The following is a 19,591-nucleotide window of genomic DNA, read 5'->3' as shown; positions in this document are numbered from 1 at the left end:
TCTTCTTCTTCTTCTTCTTCTTGTAATTAAATGTTGCATAGATTGCGGCCATAAGGGGGCCATCTATGCAATAATACAGGTGTAAATGGCCCAATGCAACATTTAATTACCGGAAGAAGAATTGTCTCCATTTTAAAATAAGATGACGACTCCCTCCAAGGCAGCAAGGGCTGTGGGAGCTCCCCATGGATCCAGGTAAGGAGCAGGGGGCTCACGCGGCTGGGCGTGGGCAGGCATGGGGCTCATGTGGCTGGTCAGGGGGTGGGTGCGGGGCTCGCAGGGTGGGGTGGGGTGTGATTCAGCTGTTCGGATCTCGCTTTGGATCTGGAGGTCGAAGTGGGTCAGCCCGGCTCCGGATTGGCCCGAGGTGGGTCGGGGCCAATTTGGAAGCTCCGAGTCAGGCTCCAAAGCCATTCGGGGGTCCCTGCACAGCCCTAGTAACCATTACTGAGTAACTGGTGTGCAGTAGCTTCTAAATGGCTCAGTGCAAGTTTTACTGTCATGTTTTGTAGAGATAAATGGCTTTGTTTGGTACTTAGGTTTTTGAGGCTTTGAAAGAGTAGATCTAGGGTGGGGCACTCACTAGAAACTGGTACAGAGAGACATAACGCTCCTGGGGAGTGGGCACGGGAATCATCCTCTTCCCAGCATACATTCCCAAACCCTTTTCCTGCTGACCTTAACAGTTGCCAGTGCTAACCAGAATTTGCAAACCAGCTTCAAACCCTGGATTCAAATCCTGGTTAAGATGGAAATATTAACCTTCATCATGATTAAGGTCTGTGGGAAAAGGGCTGGGGAAATTCATGTGGGAGAGGAGGCAACATACAATCTCATGGCCTGCTCCTGCTCTCTTTACCATGGTTAAGAGATTGGGACTATTAAGTCTGCACCAGCTTCAAGTAGCCTGCAGGCTTCACCAAGCACCTCACTTTTAATTTATGGTGGGCAAAAGGAAGTTTATGCTTTCATGGTTATGAAAATATGTTTGAAGACATGAGAGTAGCGTCTTTGAGATTTTCAATTACCAGAAGAGAGACTTGTCTTAAAACCTGTCTTGTTTTTACTTTTTGTGAATTTAAGGGGGCCTAGAAATGCCAGATGTCTATTCTGGTAAGATAGGACTTGTCTCCCATGAGTAATGTGTTCATCTACCACATTCATACAAATCATACCTAGGGCTCTCTAGTTTGTGACATGTTTTTAATATGTGTGTTGGAGCTAAATAAGGTGTCAGCATCCGGAATAGGTATATAATGCTGGAGAAGCTTCTAATTTTTTGTGAAAACTCCTTTTACTGGCAGAATATGAGGGACAGCACTAAGTGTGTCTGTTTTGGTTTCAGGAAGCCGAGCTTATGTTCTCTTGTCGCTGAGCCAGCAGGATGGCATTGAGCAGCATATGGATTTTGACAGTCGTTATACTCTCTTAGAGCTGTTTGCAGAGACGACATCCTCTGAAGAGCACTGCATGTCCTTTGAGGGGATCCATCTTCCTCAGGTATCAGCTGATCTTGGTGGCTCTGATATGGGCATAAAGGTCTCTTGTGAAGAGAGATGGTTCAAAATGCAAGGATGTGAAGGCATGTCTGAGACACAGATGGGAATAAGGGTGGAGTGGCCTAAAGACCAATATTATGGAGAATAACACTGCCTGACGTGACTTGTCTCGAGTGGAGGTGGGTGATGATAGGTTTGGAGAATGTCTGAAAGAGAGAATTCATAGTGGGCAGAAAACTCATTAGAAATCGAGATACAACACAAAATTATCCAAGGCATAGCTAAACAGCTAATAAGAGGACAACTTAATTTCCTAGCTGTTGGTCTCATACGCTCTGTCTGTTTCAGATTCCAGGGAAGTTGCTGTTTTCTCTGGTGAAGCGCTATCTGTGTGTCACCTCCCTCATGGACAAGCTTAACAGCACCACAGAACTGGGAGGGGAGCGCCAAGACACTGCAGCCCCCAGTGCAAACTTTGGGGAACAGAGCCGGGTGCAACGGGAATTTGATTTCAGCATGGCCATGGCGAATCTCATTTCAGAGTTGGTGCGGGTCATGGGCTGGGACCGCAGCCAAGAGAGGGAGCTTCTTTCCCTGAGGGAAACGCAGCCTCGAGTTGTTCGATCTATCTTCCAGCCCAAGGGCTCCACTTGTACTGCTGTTCAGGTGCCTCTGGTAGCTCCAAAGCCTTCACCAAGGAAGAGGCAAGGCCAAGCTTTCTTGACTTTGTCGGATTTCTCCAGTCGTAGCAGCTACGTAGAATACGTGCAGGAGAATCTGAAGCCAGGGATGGCTGTGCGGATGTTGGAAGACTATGAGGAGATCAATGCTGGAGATGAGGGTGAATTTTGTCAAAACAATAGTGGGATGCCTCCTGTACAGGTATGTGATTTGGGAAAAGAAGGACAGGTGAAGCAGAGCCATTGGAAGAAGTAGAAGGTGAAGGGATGGTTCCTCCTATGGCTCAGGTGTTGTTCCTTTTGGTGTAATAGTTAACTGATATTCTAAACTTGAACAGTGTGAGAGGCAGTAGGGAGAACAGAGGAAAGTCAGAAGTAAGGGTATCAATGAACCACGTTTCCTAGGAAGTAATGGAATTTTCATCACTGGAAGTGTTTAAGGTAGCACTTCATTTACAGGATTTCCCCCCACTAGGCAGCAGACCCAATAATGATGTGACTACTGAGTTTTATTTCCAGTCCTACAATTTGTTGGTTATATTTGGCCAGCAGCCATCATGCCATGAAGGGAAAATGTACATCATTTAAAAAAAACGATCTGTCAGATTTACTCCCCTCCCCAATTCCATAATTAAAATACTTTAAGGGAACCAAGGATAAAGCTCACGCAGCTCCAAGGTATACTCCAGACCTGAGAGCAATGAGGCAAAATAGGAGACGTCTTGAGTGCAGATGGAGAAAAACTCCTACAGGATCCAATCAAGCACTGGTTTATCCTTACGGTCATGTATATTCAGGGGCAGTGAGGGGGGCAAAGAAGCAACCTTGCTGCGTCTATTGAATCCTCTGCGTTGCGCAGTAGAGCTTTTCAAGGTCATCCAGGGCTTATTACATGCTGGCCTTAAGGATGCCATGGATCCATCTGAGGCCTGCTGTAATACACTTGCTAGGCACTTCGAAGATCAAATCTCTTGCATCTGCTTGGATGGAGACTCCAGTGTTACAGCAGGTGAATCAGGTGAAGTTGATTTTCAGTTGGTACAGGTCAAGAAGCCCTCCCTGGACCTGGAAAATCTTTAGGCCAGGGGCAAAATGTTCCTTTCCTGGGCAAGGTCCTTGAGTGGGGGGGTTCAACCAGCTCCAGACGCTCTTGGGCAAGAACAATTATCTGGAGTCATTTCAATCATGGTTCAGGGTTTTGGCACAGAAATGTCAGGAGAGAGATGGGGGAGTGTGACCTTGTTGATTGCTGGCTTTTGAAACCATCAACCATGGTTCCCTTCTGGGATAATTGTCTGAGTTGGGAGTAGGAGGTACTGCATTGCAGTAATTTCACTCCAGCTTCAGAAGGTGGTGCTTGGGGAATATTGCTCAGCCCTGTGGATTCTCCAGTATGGGATTCTGCAGGAGTTGTTTTTCCCCCCATGCTATTTAACATCTACATACAAATGCTGAGTGGTGTCATCTGGAGTTTTGGAGTGTGTTGTCATCAGCATGCTGATGACATGCAGCTCTATTTCTCCTTTTCATCTTCATCAGGTGAGGTTATAGATGTTCTAGATCGGTGCCTGGGTGCGACAATGGACTGGATGAGGGCTAATAAACTGAAGCTCAATCCAGACAAGGCCAAGATACTGTTTGTGGTGGCACTTCTGACCAGATGGAGGGTGCTCAACCTGTTCTAGATGGGGTTGCACTCCCCGTGAGTGGGTTCGTAGCTTGGGGTTTCTCCTGGAGCTATCTTTGTCACTTGAGCCTCAGGTGGCTTAAGTGGCTAGGAATGCCTTCTACCATCTTCGGTTGGTGGCCCAGCTACACTCCATCTGGGCAAGAATAATCTGGCTTGAATTGTCTATGCTCTGGTAACCTCCAGTTAGATTACTGCAATGGACTCTGCGTGGTGCTGTCTTTGAAGACCATTCAGAAGCTGTAGCTTGTGCAAAATGTGGTGGCCAGATTGACAAAAGGGACAAGAGAACATATAACACCGATTCTGTCCTGCTTGCACTGGCTGCCTATATGTTTTTGAGCCCTATTCAAGGTGTTGGTTTTGACCTATAAAGCCTTACACAGTTCATGACCTCAGTACCTGGCAGAGTGGTACACAGGTAGGCTCTTCTGGCATGAGCCTACCTGTATGCTATGCTTATCAAAGGCCTTCCTCCAGGTGCCTTCTCTGAGGGAGGCTCAAGAGGTGACAACAAGGGAGAAGTGGTGCCCCCCTCCCCCCGATTATGGAACAATTTCCCCAACGAGGCGTGCCTGGTGCCAACACTGTTATTTTTTTGGCACCAGGTTAAGACTTTCTTCTGCTCTCAGGCATTTGGCATTGTATGATAAGGTTAATTCAGGCCCTGGATTTCTTACTGTTGATGGCTGAAATTGTTTACATGTGTGTGTGCTGTCTGTTTATATGTTTGTATGTAAACTTTTTGATAATATGCACGGTATTGTATTTTTAAGGTTATTAATCTCTGTAAACCACCCAGAGAGCTTTGACTATTGGGTGGTATAGAAATGTAAGAAAGGAAAGGAAAGCAGTTACAGGGAGTGAAGAGAGCATGCGGGCCTATGAGAGTGTGGTTTGACAAGACCAGTGTTTAAGTTTAAAAGGGTCACTTCTTCAATCTAAATTTTTTAAGAAGGGGTTGGACTTTTTGCCTGTAACGTAAATTATACATTCAATATTTCTTTGTTTCTTTTCCATGTTAAACTGTATGATCCACTAGGTATTGTTTAAGGTTATCCCAAACGTTTACCCACAGCACCCCCCCCCCGGGGTTTATGTATGTGTGACTTTTAACAACTTCCTTTACACTTACACACACACACACACACACACACAGCTTATTTTTTTGGCATGCTGTTCATTGCTGGTTTGGAGCAGCTTCTTTCTTCAATCTAGACTTAGGAGAGCGGTTTTTTTTTAAAAAATCAGGCAGTCAGGGATCACATAGGCAAAGTGATGATCTCATGTATTTAGCAGCCAACTTGGAGTAAGGGCAGTGCTTTTTGCTCTCACTCTGAATGGACAAATGTTTTTGCACTCCCTCCCAACAAACAAGAGCTGGTTTTGTTTTATATCTTTATGTGTGAAGTGCGTCCTCCCTGTTCCAGCTCAGCCCACATCTTTCAGATGTGTTTGACCGAAAATGAACTATCACTTCTAGGACACAATGTTATACTGATGATACATGGGGTATGTTGCTCCACTTGGCATCTGGTATTTCTTTGGATGCTTGTTTTGTATCACGTTTCTTACCAATTTGTACAGGTCATGTGATATTTTTATTGTTTGTGTGTATGGCAGAATTACTTTTTCTTGTGCTTGGCTATATATTGTTGTAGTTAGAGTTAAATAGCATGTTATTATTTATTCAACTTACCCCGTGTCCTCAGATGATCATTAGTAATGATTTCCTCAGTTAGGTTAATTGTGTTCTGGTTTTGTTGTTGTTCAGTCGTTCAGTCGTGTCCGACTCTTCGTGACCCCATGGACCATAGCACGCCAGGCCTTCCTGTCCTGCGCTCTCTCCCGGAGCGTGCTCAAGTTCATATTCATTGCATCGGTGATGCTATCTAGCCATCTCATCCTCTGCCGTCCCCTTCTCCTTTTGCCTTCAGTCTTTCCCAGCATCAGGGTCTTTACCAGAGAGTTTTCTCTTCGCATTAGGTGGCCAAAATATTTCAGCTTCAGTATCTGTCCTTCCAATGAGCACTCAGGGTTGATTTCCTTTAGTATGGACTGATTTGACCTCCTTGCAGTCCAGGGGACTCGTAAGAGTCTTCTCCAGCACCACAGTTCGAAAGCATCAATTCTTCGGTGCTCAGCCTTCCTTATAGTCCAGCTCTCACAGCCATACATTACTACTGGGAAAACCATAGCTTTGATTAGACGGACCTTTGTCGGCAAGGTGATGTCTCTGCTTCTTACTATGCTGTCTAGGTTTGTCATAGCTTTCCTCCCCAGGAGCAAGCGTCTTTTAATTTCATGGCTACAGTCACTGTCTGCGGTGATCTTGGAGCCCAAGAAAGTAAAATCTGTCACTGCTTCCATTTCTTCCCCTTCTATATGCCAGGAAGTGATGGGGCCAGATGCCATGATCTTTGTTTTTTTAATGTTGAGTTTCAAACCAGCTTTTGCACTCTCCTCTTTCACCCTCAACAAGAGGCTCTTGAGATCCTCTTCGCTTTCTGCCATTAGGGTGGTATCGTCTGCATATCGGAGGTTATTGATAATTCTCCCAGCAATCTTAATTCCGACCTGTGATTCATCCAACCCGGCATTTCTCATGATGTACTCTGCATATAAATTAAATAAGCAGGGTGACAATATGCAGCCTTGTCGTATTCCTTTCGCAATTTGGAACCAATCGGTTGTTCCGTGTCTGGTTCTTACTGTTGCTTCTTGACCCTCGTACAGGTTTCTCATGTGACAGGTAAGGTGGTCTGGTACTCCCATCACTTTAAGAATTTGCCACAGTTTGTTGTGTTCCACACAATCAAAGGCTTTAGCGTAGTCAATGAAGCAGAAATAGACGTTTTTCTGGAATTCTCTTGTGTATGGCTGAAGGCACTCTCCATCCAGGCCATGCAGTGTTGGAATAATTCACATTCTTCAAACCATAGTCAGTGTGCTTGACCCTGTCAGATTTAGGTATCTGCGCAGCACAGGGCTGTGTCATAATTTCAGCATCCTCGTATGAATATCACATTTCTAGGAGATTAGGCACTAGGGATATTTCCAGTCCTGTGATCACATATTTTTTACAAAAAGAAAAAGATCAATCTTGCTAAATAGTTAGGTATTACAGTCATGCTTATGAGCCTCAGCAACCATGAAATTGTCTGATGAAGAGATCTGAACATCATGTTCTTCAACCCTGTCTAGTGAGGCTTCAATAATTAACTATATACTGCAGAAACAAACATTGATAAACTTTCCAAAAGTTGGGTGCAAAGGGGAACATTAAGAGACACTGTTGGTCAGCCCGATAACTAGTGAGTTAAATATACCAGTCAGCCGCCTTAACCCTTCTTAAATTTTATTATTAAAGGAGTTGGAAAAGGACCATGGAATAGCTTTTTCACACCTGGCACAATATAGGTGAAAGTGTGAAGGATCTTACTTGAAAAAAAGGCAAGTGAATGGATAGAAAGAATATTTTGTAATGACTTTCTAGACAGTTAAAATGTGTTTACATTATAGAGGGATGAGGGATGTGGGCTGGAGTAATAAGCCAGGAAAAAATTTTCAGTAGCATTTTGTATCACAATATGGGCTTTATCAAGGCCAGAAAACTGTGTAACAATAATTTTAGCTTGAACAACTACTTAAGGTTTTATGTGGAAATTAAAATTTAATTAGACGCATCCTAAATATTGAGGTTCTCAAGGGAGAACTGAAATTGGTCCCACCATCCTTAATTTAAGAGAGTCTTAAGATGGCAGTGGGAAACAAGAGCAGTGGGTAGGATTTAGAGTTGAGTTTTACCCATGCTTCTATAAAGAAGTCAAATAGAGTTTTTTATCTAGACTAAGATCCAGCATGGTGCAGTAGATAGAAAGAGAGACTTCTGGAGAAATTTTAGCACAACTGTGGGAATTTTCTACATCCCGTATCTAAATCCCAGTCTGCCATACATAACATTGGAACAATGCTATCCTATTTCACAAGGTGGTTTTGAAGGTGATATTTTGAACAATGTGGATTATAAGGCTGTTTACATGGAAAATAGAGCTGCATTCTGTGTGCAGAGTAGTGTATTTGAGAGGCGAGGCTATAGCAGGGGTCTGAATTGTTTGCATAATGTTTGTTAAATTATATTCTTGATTGTCATTTTACTACAGAAATAAGTTAATACTGTCAGGGTGGAAACGGAGCCGATAGAACCCCAGAGCAGTTCTGATTCTGAGGAGGAACAGCAGTCTGTGAGAGAGGAGCCCGCTCATCTCTCACAAGCACAGCAGCTGGCAGAGATTCCTCTTGCCAGCATTCCTGGGATAGATTGTGACCCTGGCAGTGAGAGAGTGCTGGAGAGGGGCTTGCTGGACGCTCGACGCAGACGCAGGGAGCAATGACAGGTGGAGGGTGCGGAAAGGAGGCGTAGCGCTCGTTTGGCGCGCAAGCAACAGTCGCGACCCAAGGACCCAAGGGAAAGAGGGAGGATCTCTCCCTAGCCCATAAGTTCAGGGTCTTCCCGTGGTTCTCCTTCAAACGGGGACCAACTGCCTAACCTGGAGCATAGGCTACTCTGCTATCGTTCCCCAGTGCTATTCCTTGCTTAGTTGCGGGTGATTAGCATCTCAAAGAGTCATCAAGTTGTAAAAGGAATAAAGCCTTGCAAAGAATCCTTTTCGTCTGTGTCTTGAGTTGTCTATTGGAGTAGGCTGTAAGAGGCAGCTAGGGCGCTCCTGACAGCTTGGTCCCCGTTCCTTTTTTTTTTTCCTTTCTGCTCCTACTGCCTCTGGAGACTGCAATGGATCCAGCGGTGCAAGCTCTCGTGCAAGAGAACCAGGCTCTTCAGGATCAAGTGGCTCAACTGACGACTGCCGTACAGTATCTGCAAGCTGCGGTTCAACCCCCGCCACCTCTGATTCCCCCCCGCCACAAGTGCCCGGTGGCTCTGCCAGAGAAGTTTTCTGGTGAGAAAAGACTTTTTCAGATTTTCCGGGCCCAATCGGAGCTATACATGCACCTACGACCTGAGGATTTCCTGACAGAACAGGTTCGTGTGGGCTTCATCATTAACCTACTTTCAGGCGTGGCAGCTAAATGGGCTTTGGGACTACTTCTTGCTAATGACCCCCTGCTCGGGGACTATCAAGGTTTCATGACAGTGATGGCCAGATTTTTCGGTGACCCCCTGCGCATGCAGACGGCGTCTTGGGAGATTCACCGCCTCAGGCAGGGCAAGGACTCAGTTTCCAGCTACGTGACAACTTTCCACATGCTCATGCAGGATTTACAGTGGAATGATGCTGCGCTGGTGGCTTAGTTTTTGGATAGTTTGAATGACGAGATCTTGGATGAGTTGGCATGCACGCCTAGCACGCCTACTTTGGAGGACCTCATCCAGACCTGCCTCTAGATAGATAGTCGGCTGGAGGGGCGCTGGCAGACCCGGCAGGGCTCCGGGGGCCGAGATTTCCCTCCTCACATTCCACCACGTTTCCTGCCCCACCCCCCCGCCCCTGCAGTGGGGGCGGAGGAGACCCCGATGCAGCTGGGAGCTACCCGAACCCCGCTGCTGCTGGAGGAAATAGAGCGGCGGCGCGTGGAGCACCGATGCATTCGGTGTGGAAAGCTGGGACATTTTGCCAAAACCTGCTGTGCTAGACCTGCAGCCCCACTGCCTCCCCCTCTCCTTCCTCCTCCTCCTCCTCCTCGTCCCCAGGCCTGACTAGGCTGCCCCCAAAGCCTGTTGGGGGTCTCCAGTGTGGGGGGCATTTCCCCACCTAGTGGGTGCCTTCCGCAACCCCCCCACCCTCCCATCTCCTATTGCATATTCACCTCCGCTCCTCCCGGTGGGGTGGGGTGGAGTCCCTAGCTTTAGTGGACTCGGGGGCTACGACCAATTTCATGGATGAAACGTTGACCTCTTCCACATGATTCCTACCTTGCCTCTTCCTGCCCCCTTGGCAGTGGAGACCATTGATGGGAGTCCTCTTTCTTCGGGCGCGGTGACCCGGATTACAGCTCCGCTCACTCTGCGCACCCAGTCCCACGTCGAGCAGATTCAGTTTCACTTGGCCAAGGTTCCCCAATACCCAGTCGTGCTGGGTGTTTCCTGGCTCTCAGATTTCTTGGGGGCTTCAGCAAGTGGAGTTTGCGTCTCCCTACTGCCGGGAGCATTGCCTCCCGATCGAGGCGCCAGCCCAGGCCTTAACCCTTTCCTCCCCCTCCTTGTCTGCTTCTGGCAGTTCTTCAGCTACCGTGATCCTCCCAGAGAAGTATGTGGCTTTTCGGGATGTTTTTGACAAGAAGGAGGCTGACCAGCTCCCACCCCCACCGCCCTTTTGACTGTGTCATTAACCTCATTCCTGGGGTGACCATCCCCGCTGGCCAGCTGTGTTCGATGTCAGAGCCGGAACTTCGAGCTCTGCGGGAGTTTTTGGACACAAACCTCAGATGTGGCTTCATTCGCCCCTCCTTCTCTCCCACCTGCGCCCCTACCATGTTTGTGTCCAAAAAATCAGGAGAACTCCGCCTGGTGCATGATTTCAGAGCGTTGAATTCAATCTCAATCCCCGACACGTACCCCCTCCCCCTCATACCGGAGATGCTGGAGTGCCTGGGGCGAGCCAAGATTTTCACAGAGTTGGACCTGTGTGGCACCTACAATCTGTTTCGCATCCAGGAGGGGGATGAGTGGAAGACCTGTTTCCGGTACGGATCGTATGAATACCTAGTGATGCCATTTGGGCTCGCCTGCGCCCCCCCCCCCCACGTTTTCACGTTTTATGATGCCATTTTCCGGGATTATTTGGACACTTTCCTCATTGTGTATCTCGATGATTTACTTATATTTTCTGAGGACCCCCACGCCCATCAGCACCATGTCTCTGCCGTCCTCCAGCACCTCCGCGAGCACCATCTTTATGCCAAGCTGGAGAAATGTGCGTTTGACCTAACCTCTTTGGACTATCTTGGCTACATTATCTCAGCTGACGGTATCAGGATGGATCCTGCCAAGGTCCAGTCTGTCCTCTCCTGGCAGGCTCCATCCACCAAGAAGGACTTGCAACGTTTTCTGGGGTTTGCAGATTTTTACAGAAAGTTCCTGCCCAGTTGCTCGGCTGACATCTCCTCTCACGGACCTCCTTAAGGGCAGGAAATCTCTTTCTCATTGGACGGCATCTGCCCAACAGGCTTTCGAGGAACTTAAGAAGCTTTTTAGTTCTGAACCAATCCTGTTACATCCCGACCTGAGGAAGCCTATTGTAGTGCAAACTGATGCCTCTGACTTTGCGGTGGGGGCGGTGCTTTTTCAGCCAGATCGGGCAGGTGGGCGGCAGGTTGCAACCCTGCGCCTACCACTCCAGGAAGCTGAACATGTCTGAGAGGAATTATACCATCTGGGAGAAGGAACTGTTGGCCATCAAGTCTGCTTTGGAGACCTGGTGTCATCTTCTGGAGGGGGCACAGCACCCAGTCGAAGTTAGAACCGACCATCGCAACCTGGAACATCTTCAGACAGCCCGTGCCTTAAACCAGCGGCAGAGTAGGTGATCGCTTTTTTTCCCCCGGTTCCATCTTAAGATTTGCCATGTGAAGGCATCCGACAACCTACAAGCAGATGCTCTTTCTCGTAAGCCGGACCTCCAGCCGGGGGGTGAGGGAAATCCCCCCCTCTCTGATTCTTCCCCCCCAGAGCCTGGCGGCAGCTGCAGTGCCTCACTCTTGGGAGGAGCTCCTTCACTCTGCACAGGCTCAGGATGCTTTTGTCCACACAAAAGTGGAGGAATTGGGGCTAACCTCTGCCCCCCCCACTCTACCCCCTTCTCTTTGCGAGGTGGCCTGCTTTACCATTCCGCCCGGGTCTATGTGCCTTCTAGACCCCTCCACGAGAAGGTCCTCCATCAGTGCCATGACTCCCCCACCGCTGGGCATTTTGGCGTCGCCAAGACCCTGCACGGAGTGATGCGGGATTTTTGGTGGCCTCGTGTGTGTCAGGACGTCAAGACCTATGTCGCCTCCTGCCCAACCTGCCAGCGGGCGAAGGCCCCCTCAGGCAAGCCCACAGGCTTGCTTCACCCCCTGCCTACCCCCTCAGGACCTTGGAAACTGCTCTCCCCTGACTTCATCACTGACTTGCCTCGCTCACATGGTAAGACCACTATTCTGGTGGTGGTGGATTTGTTTTCTAAGATGGCCCATTTCATCCCCTGCTCTGGGTTGCCCACAACCAGGGAGATGGCGAAGCTTTTTTTGGCGCATGTTTTCCGGCTCCACGGATGGCCCGAGGGTCTCATTTCGGATAGGGGGGCCCAATTCACTGCCCATTTCTGGAGGGAGCTACTTGGGCTTCTCCATGTGACGCTCCAATTTTCCTCCGCCCACCATTCATAGACGGACGGTCAGACCGAGGGCACCAATGCAACTCTGGAGCAATATTTGCGCTGTTATGTCAATTACCAACAAGATGACTGGTTTTCCTTGCTGCCTCTCACAGAATTTGCTTATAACAACGCCTGCCATGCTCCCACCTGCCAAACTCCATCTTTTGCCAATTTTGGTTACCAGCCCAAGGCTTTCCCATCCACCCTAGTTCCCTCTTCGGTGCCGGCGGCCCATGACTTTTTAGAGGAGTTGCGAGCGGTACACCATCTCTTACGGGACTCCCTCGAGCAAGCCAAGACAGCCTACAAGGCCTCTGTGGACCAGCGGCACCAGCCGGGTCCATCTCTGCAACTGGGGGACTGGGATTGGTTGTCCACCCAATACCTCCCCTCTCAGTCACCTGCAAGGAAGCTCGTGCCTCGCCGCACGGGGCCTTTCCAGATTAACCCTGTTGCTTTTCGCCTGGCTCTCCCCCCCTCCATGAAGATCCTTCCTGTTTTCATCGGTCCTTGCTGTCCCCGCTGGTTTCTGGCGACCCTCATCGCTCGGCCGGCTCCCCCCTGCCGCCAGTGCTGGGGGAGGGGGAGGAGGAGTTTGAGGTCGCAGAGATTCTAGACTCCCGCCTTTCTCGCGGCCGCCTGCAATATCTGGTGGACTGGAAGGAGTACGGGCCAGATGAGCGATCCTGGGAACCCGCGGAAAATGTGTATGCTCCATTGCTGCTGAGGTGCTTCCACCAGCTGTACCCCCACAAACCCGGGGCCCCAGGGGAGAGCACGAGAGTGGGCCTCATGGGAGCGAGGATGATGTCAGGGTGGAAACTGAGCCCATAGAGCCCCAGAGCAGTTCTGATTCTGAGGAGGAACAGCAATCCGTGGGAGAGGAGCTCGCTCATCTCTCACAGGCACAGCAGCTGGCAGAGATTCCTCCTGCCAGCATTCCTGGGATAGATAGTGACTCTGGCAGCGAGAGAGTGCTGGAGAGGGGCTTGCTGGATGCTCGACGCAGACGCAGGGAGTGACGACAGATGGCGAGCACAGAAAGGCGTAGCGCTCGTTTGGCGCGCAAGCAACGGTCGCGTCCCGAGGACCCAAGGGAAAGAGGGAGGATCTCTCTCTAGCCCATAAGTTCAGGGTCTTCCTGTGATTCTCCTTCAAATGGGGACCAACTGCCTTACCTGGAGCTTAGGCTACTCTGCTGTCTTTCCCCAGTGCTGTTCCTTGCTTAGTCGCTGGTGATTAGCATCTGAAAGAGTCATTAAGTTGTAAAAGGAATAAAGCCTTGAAAAGAATCCTTTTCATCTGTGTCTTGAGTTGGCTGTTGGAGTAGGCTGTAAGAGGCAGCTAGGGCGCTCCTGACAAATACATACAGTATTAAATCAGTCAGTCTTAGTAAGTTTGCCAGATGATATAGAAAGCAAGTCACTACTTTTAGCAGAAAATCATGAGCTAAGCATTCAGGCAATTTAGGCTGTGGCAGCTGAGAAGCGTGGTTATTATGAGATGCTAAGGTCACAGTTGGAATAAAAAAGAGGAGCTGGCTGTAGTCAGTAGTCTGCTGAACAAGACCGAATTACATTTTCTCATAAAATAAGAAAAACAAAAAATAATTGAGGGTATCTTATACTCAAATCATATAATATTATTAGCCAGCAAGAGGCTAAACAATAAAAGTAAGCTGTTGTATCAAAGCAAAAATATGATCCGTTACTTATTTTAAAGTGCCAGTAGTTTACAAGAAACATGGGTTAAAAACAGGAACAAACATGCTGTTGTTCGATGTATGGCCATCTTGAGTTCTGGTCTTCAGCTCACCCATCTCTTCTAGTGATTTTAATTGCAGCTCCCTACTCTGCATTGCTGAGAAGTCTTATGTAGTTTTCTGTGTTTGGATTTTTTCTTCTTCATATCTCTGTGCATTTGATCCATCTGTGATAGTTGCCTTTTCTCCAAACTACTGTATTAATGCGGCACTATAAATAATTCTTCAAGGAGTGGTTGTTCTCCTCATGATCCCATTTTCCTGAGCTTTTTCCTCTCCCCCCCACTTTCGTGGCTTCAATTTCAGAGCAGAGGGCATTGGGACGGGCAATGGATATTAGTGTTGCATCACGTCTATAAAGCACAGTGCTAAGTCTTTATGATGTGGGTTCTTGTGTTTCCCTTTCAGCTTTAGCACTGTAGGCTTTGAAATTGAAAAAAACAGAACTACATGCATACCCTCTGTGAGATATGGAGAAGAGGGAAATGACTTTCTTTGTCTTCCTTCCAGCCCTGAGAATTATCAGAAGCCAGAAGTGAGAAAAAGATCCCTGCGCATGGCCTTCACAGCCCAGTCCTGTGTTACAATAAAATAAGCACAGCTCAGAGTTACGGCAGTTGCATGTGTAGCTCTGTTCTGCAGCATAGGGGACTTGCCTGGTGGTCACTTGGAAAAAATATTTACTCTCCAGAGATGATGGGGCAGGTGGTTAATTACAAGCCTGCTTCATTAAAATTTATTTTTAAAAACAGTGCTGTACCAGTATTGTATCATGTAACATAGAGAACAGTTATTTATTGTGCAATACCTACATTGTTCTGAAGTCATTCCACTTCCACATTCCGAGACTAAGAGTTTCCTCATATGTAGTTGAGTTTAGCTGTTGATGGCACACTGCTGGGTAAGATTAGCCCACCTTTTAGTTGACTGTGGAATAAATTTTTTTACATGAATGATTAGGGTCATTCTGTAAAACTATGGAATCTGATTTTTCCAGCATAGAATTAGGCTGTCCTTTCAGAGACTGGGTTCGCACGATCATGGAGGTATTTTCATAGTAGCTCATTTTCCCTCCCCATGCATTGCTAGGTTCACACGTCAACCCATGCCTGGCAAGGGTGATTATGTGAATGAGGCGGCTCACGACCAGCACACACAGGGAGGCAAAATAAGCCACCATGGTTTATTTTCCTTTTGTGATCGTGCGAACCTGCCCAGAGTCTTGGAAATAATGGGGCTGTTCACACAATATGCTAACCCACACTTGGTGGTTGAGTGTGGGTTGTTTTGAACTGTGGGTTGTTTGTTGAACCGTGGGTGATCGTGTTGTCTGAATGCAGCCAGGGTGGCTTGTTAACCATGCAGTGTGGCTTATTTTTGTCACACAAGCCACCTTGAGAACCCATGGTTTGTTGTTGGGTTGTTCAGGGTGGTTAACAAGCCACCATGGCTGCGTTCAGACAACACGCTAACCCACGGTTCAAGAAACAACCCACCGTTCAAAACAACCCACACTCAACCACCGAGTGTGAGTTAGCGTGTTGTGTGAACAGCTCCACTACCTAAAATAATTATTTCTTGCCTTAATATGCATGTATGGTCTCCGGTAAACAGACAGTGGTACTTATTCATTAATTCATGTTAAAATAGAACATGGGCTTTATGGCTTATAGAATTTGAAAGGAGCAGAATTTCTAGACTCATTGATTTTCACCAGCTTAAATCCCAAGGCAATTGCCTTCACCAGTGATGTGGGCTGTCTGGAAATGTTTGCTTTGGAAAATTTTCTACTGTTCTAATTTGATAGAGATCTGATTTAGCATGTTTATTTGATTTACATTTAATAAGCAAACCTAAAAGTATGCTAACTATACATGCTGTATAAATCTGAGAAGTTTTCTCAATAGTCAAAATAAGTTGAAATGAATATTTAATTTCACACCATGCTGTGTGAAAAGTTAAATAAACTGTATTTTAAATGTTCAAATTCAAACTTTACTTTCAAATTATTTTTATTGGAATACTTGTATATTTTTAAAGGCACGACAAATTTCTTTACCTAATGTAGGCTTTAAGAGAAAAAATGAGGCACTGAAAACTGTTAACATGCTAATCTTCACATGTCTGAAGAGCTGTGTGCATAAATATATGCAATTCATCAGGATAGTCACTTGAAATAAGTTAATGACAACTTTGATGTTAGATTTGACTTGTTTTGTATTTATTCCAGTTGCCCTTTTGACTAGTTTTGTGTTCATTCAGTGTGTTACTTACACATTTTATGAAACAACGAAATGCTAAAATTGAAAAAAAATCTATGGGGAAAAAAATAGTACTAGAAAATTCTTCACTGCACATTGGTGGGCTTGACCACTGAGGCATGGGACATACTTTATATTCTATTTTTGACCTGGTTTATTAGTGTAAGACCAGGATGTATCAAATGAGATCCATCAGCAGCAGTATTTTTTTTTATTTTTCCCTTTACCAAGGAAAGGAAAGCCCTGCAGCAAATAAGGGTCAGCTTGCATTGGACATTTGACTGATCAAACAATGGGCAGATATTCTAGAGCAACAAAAGGATACTTTAGTTATCAGCAACTTTGAAATTTATGCTAAATACAAAAACAAATTGGTGGATGGTTACATTTTTTAATGTTAATTTCATTGTAATGTGCAGCATCCAGTGCTGTCCCTGCATATATGCTGATTGTGTTTCACCAGTGAGACCCACCACTGGCGCAACAGGAAGCTAGTGCTTCCTTGGGTAGCCCTGGGAACAAGCCAATGGAGCTCCCTTCTACAACCTCTGCTGACCTGTTCTGGAAATGAGTGTTTTGGCTTGAATCTGATGGCTTTAGAAAGTGCTAGCTTCTTGTTGTGCTGGTGGTGGGTCCCTCTGATATAGAATGCAGCATTGGATACTGCCCAATAAAAGCTATGATTTAAAAATAGTGAACGCTACAGAGCTGGAAAAGGGTGAAGAAGACAGCAAACAAAAAATGGGATTGGAGCACCTTCCCTATGAAGAAATGTTGATGTATTTGGGGCCTTTCAGTTGAGAGAGAAAAGACAGCCCGTGGGGAAAATTAACAGAGGTTTCTAAAATTATGTGTAGTGTGGAGAAAGTGAATAGAGAGAATTTTTTCTCCCCCTCGTGGTCATCTAGTAAAACTGATTAGCAGTAAATCCAGAACAGATAAAATAAAGTACTTCCTTACACGTGATGCATAATTGCTGGAATTCACTGCCACAAGATATAGTGATGGCTGCTAGCATAGATGACTTGACACTGGGGATTTGATGACTTCATGGAGGATAGATCTGCCAGTGGCTATTCATGACAAATGGGACGTGCAACAAAATGTTGCAGTGTGGAGTGCTCCTGTTCAGGGAGCCCGCCAGCTGTGCCCTCTCCTAGGATACTCCATTCCATTCCACCCCCATCCCAGTTTTCAACCCTTCCATCAAACACTCTGCATTCTGCTTCTACTGAGCATGCTCAGTTGACATTGGACTGATTTTGCCCCCTTAGGTTTTCTCCCTTAATTTTTTTTTTACTTTTACAAGCTTGGATTCCCATGAGTGTGCTGAACCCCACTGTTCCTCAGTTGCCCCAGTTTGGCACTCATCAGCTGACTGATGGCTGTATGGAATTGCCATGTTCAAAGCAGTGTACTACTGCATAGCAATTGCTGGGGAGAGACAGTGGGGAAGGGGTATTGCCTTCATACACTGCTTGTGCTCTTGCTGGAGGTCACTGTGGAAAATAGGATGCTGGACTTGATGGGCCTTTGATCTATCCAGTAGGGCTATGATTATGTTAAGCTATTCGATTTGCCCTTTAGGGCTTTAGGGAGCAAGCACTCTTCACTCCTGCCCTTGCTAACAAATGATACCATAGTGATATAAAGAAGATAAGCTTCATTTAAACCAGGGGTAGGCAACTTGTGGCCTGCCAGGTGTTTTGGCCTGCAACAGCTCTAGCCAGCATAGCCAGTGGTGAAGGGCTATGGGAGTTGTAGGCCTAAAAATTTGCAGCACCACATGTTGCCCTCCCCTGATCCAAACAATGGAATTCTCAGCTACATGGAATATTTGACTGCAGAACATTGACTGGACAGTCGACAATATTTGACCTTACAATGAGCTTAAAAGAATTCTGCCAAATTAATTTATATTGGAGGCATAGGCATGCAAGCTGATGACTCCTATAATGTGATTTAGGATTTTGTTGGTCATAAACTTAAATAAATTATAGCTACCCTCTGTTCCCTACAGCTTGCTGAATAGTGTACATGCCTCTGCCAGGTTGGTGTTCTTCATTTCAGAACTCCCATTATGTGACATGGAAGATATGCGCCAGCAGTTAGTTCTGACCATGCGGTTCTGTTTGTCTCACAGGTTTTGTGGCAGTCTACTGGGCGCACCTACTGGGTACACTGGCATATGGTAGAGATTATTGGCTCTGGGGAGCAGCTTGAAGAGGAGGCTGCCCAAGAAAAGGTATCCAGTCTAACAGAGAACCTGAAACTACCCACAGGTGAGGTTAGGGGCACTGTGAACAATTGTAGACACATAATTCCAGTTCGCATTATTGCACATTTATGAATGTCACCGTTGTTGCTTGTTTTGCTTTCTTTCCACAAGTTATCCGCATGATAACTGTTTAGGTGTATTCCTAGAGAAAAACAATGATATTCGATTGCTATTAGCCTCTGGGCTAAATTAATAGCTTGCTATTAGGATTAAGTCCTATGAGATGGGGGAAGGTAATGTCATACCTTTCTGCAACGTTTTCCATTTTTATCTGTAGTGATGTGGTATGTCTAATGGTTGAAGGTTGAATAGTGAAGGCTTTTTTTGTGCCTTACACTTTCACTGCATTTTTCCTGTTGTCTTTCTTCCCATAGTGTATCAGGGTTGGATTAATGGGTGCAGGGAAGTGAGAGGAAAATGTGAAATGGCCTTCGGGTAAAAATTGCAACCTTCATATTCAGTGTGTATATGTGCACCCAGGTTAATCTGTGGTTTGATTCAAGGATTCATAATATTTGTAAAAACGTCCTTTGGCAGGGATAGACAACCTGGTGTCCTCCAGTTGCTTTGAACTACAACTCCCTTCAGCTTGGCCAGTGGTCAGGGTGTATGGGAGCTGTAGTCCAACATATATGGAGGATGTAGCATTACCTGCCTTAGGCCAAGGCATTTTTGGAGAATTCTTTTTCTCCTCCCAACATTTCCCACCACACTCTTTTTTCTGGTTTCTTTAATCTGGCCCCCAAAATGATTTTTCACAGGATAATTCAGAACACTCATTGCTGCAAGCCACATAGATGACATTGGTAGGGGTGATCTTAGTGTCAGGTTTATTCACCTCTGCCATACCACATAATATTTGTCCACCTTTAGCCGTGAGGTAAGAATTCCCGGATGGAACTCTAATTTGCAACCAAGTGCATTATCAGTGTAGTACCGAATAACAATTCTGCTTATGAAGCTGCATGAAAGTAATTGGTGATAATGGTTGTCATACTAGTGGTAAAAAGCTCTAGTCTGTTGATCTCCAACTTCCTGCACCTAGCTGT

General features: G+C 46.4%; 1 protein-coding gene across 5 annotated transcripts in view; it reads left to right on the top strand.

The window, feature by feature from the left end:
• Window positions 1-19,591, top strand: part of LOC146360172 (cullin-9-like) — a 97,689-nt gene that overhangs the window by 21,193 nt on the left and 56,905 nt on the right. For all 5 annotated transcript variants that reach the window (XM_084829029.1, XM_084829028.1, XM_084829027.1 and 2 more), the window contains exons 3-5: window positions 1,346-1,500; window positions 1,848-2,381; window positions 18,408-18,546. In XM_084829029.1, the coding sequence (XP_084685155.1) occupies window positions 1,346-1,500; window positions 1,848-2,381; window positions 18,408-18,546 (828 nt within the window). The remainder of the gene's footprint in view (window positions 1-1,345; window positions 1,501-1,847; window positions 2,382-18,407; window positions 18,547-19,591) is intronic.

The sequence above is a fragment of the Heloderma suspectum genome, chromosome 1 (assembly GCF_057233095.1).
Source record: "Heloderma suspectum isolate Gila_16-S chromosome 1, 16-S_ref, whole genome shotgun sequence".
NCBI classification, from domain to species: Eukaryota; Metazoa; Chordata; class Lepidosauria; order Squamata; family Helodermatidae; genus Heloderma; species Heloderma suspectum.
This window is presented reverse-complemented; position numbering and strand designations above follow the sequence as displayed.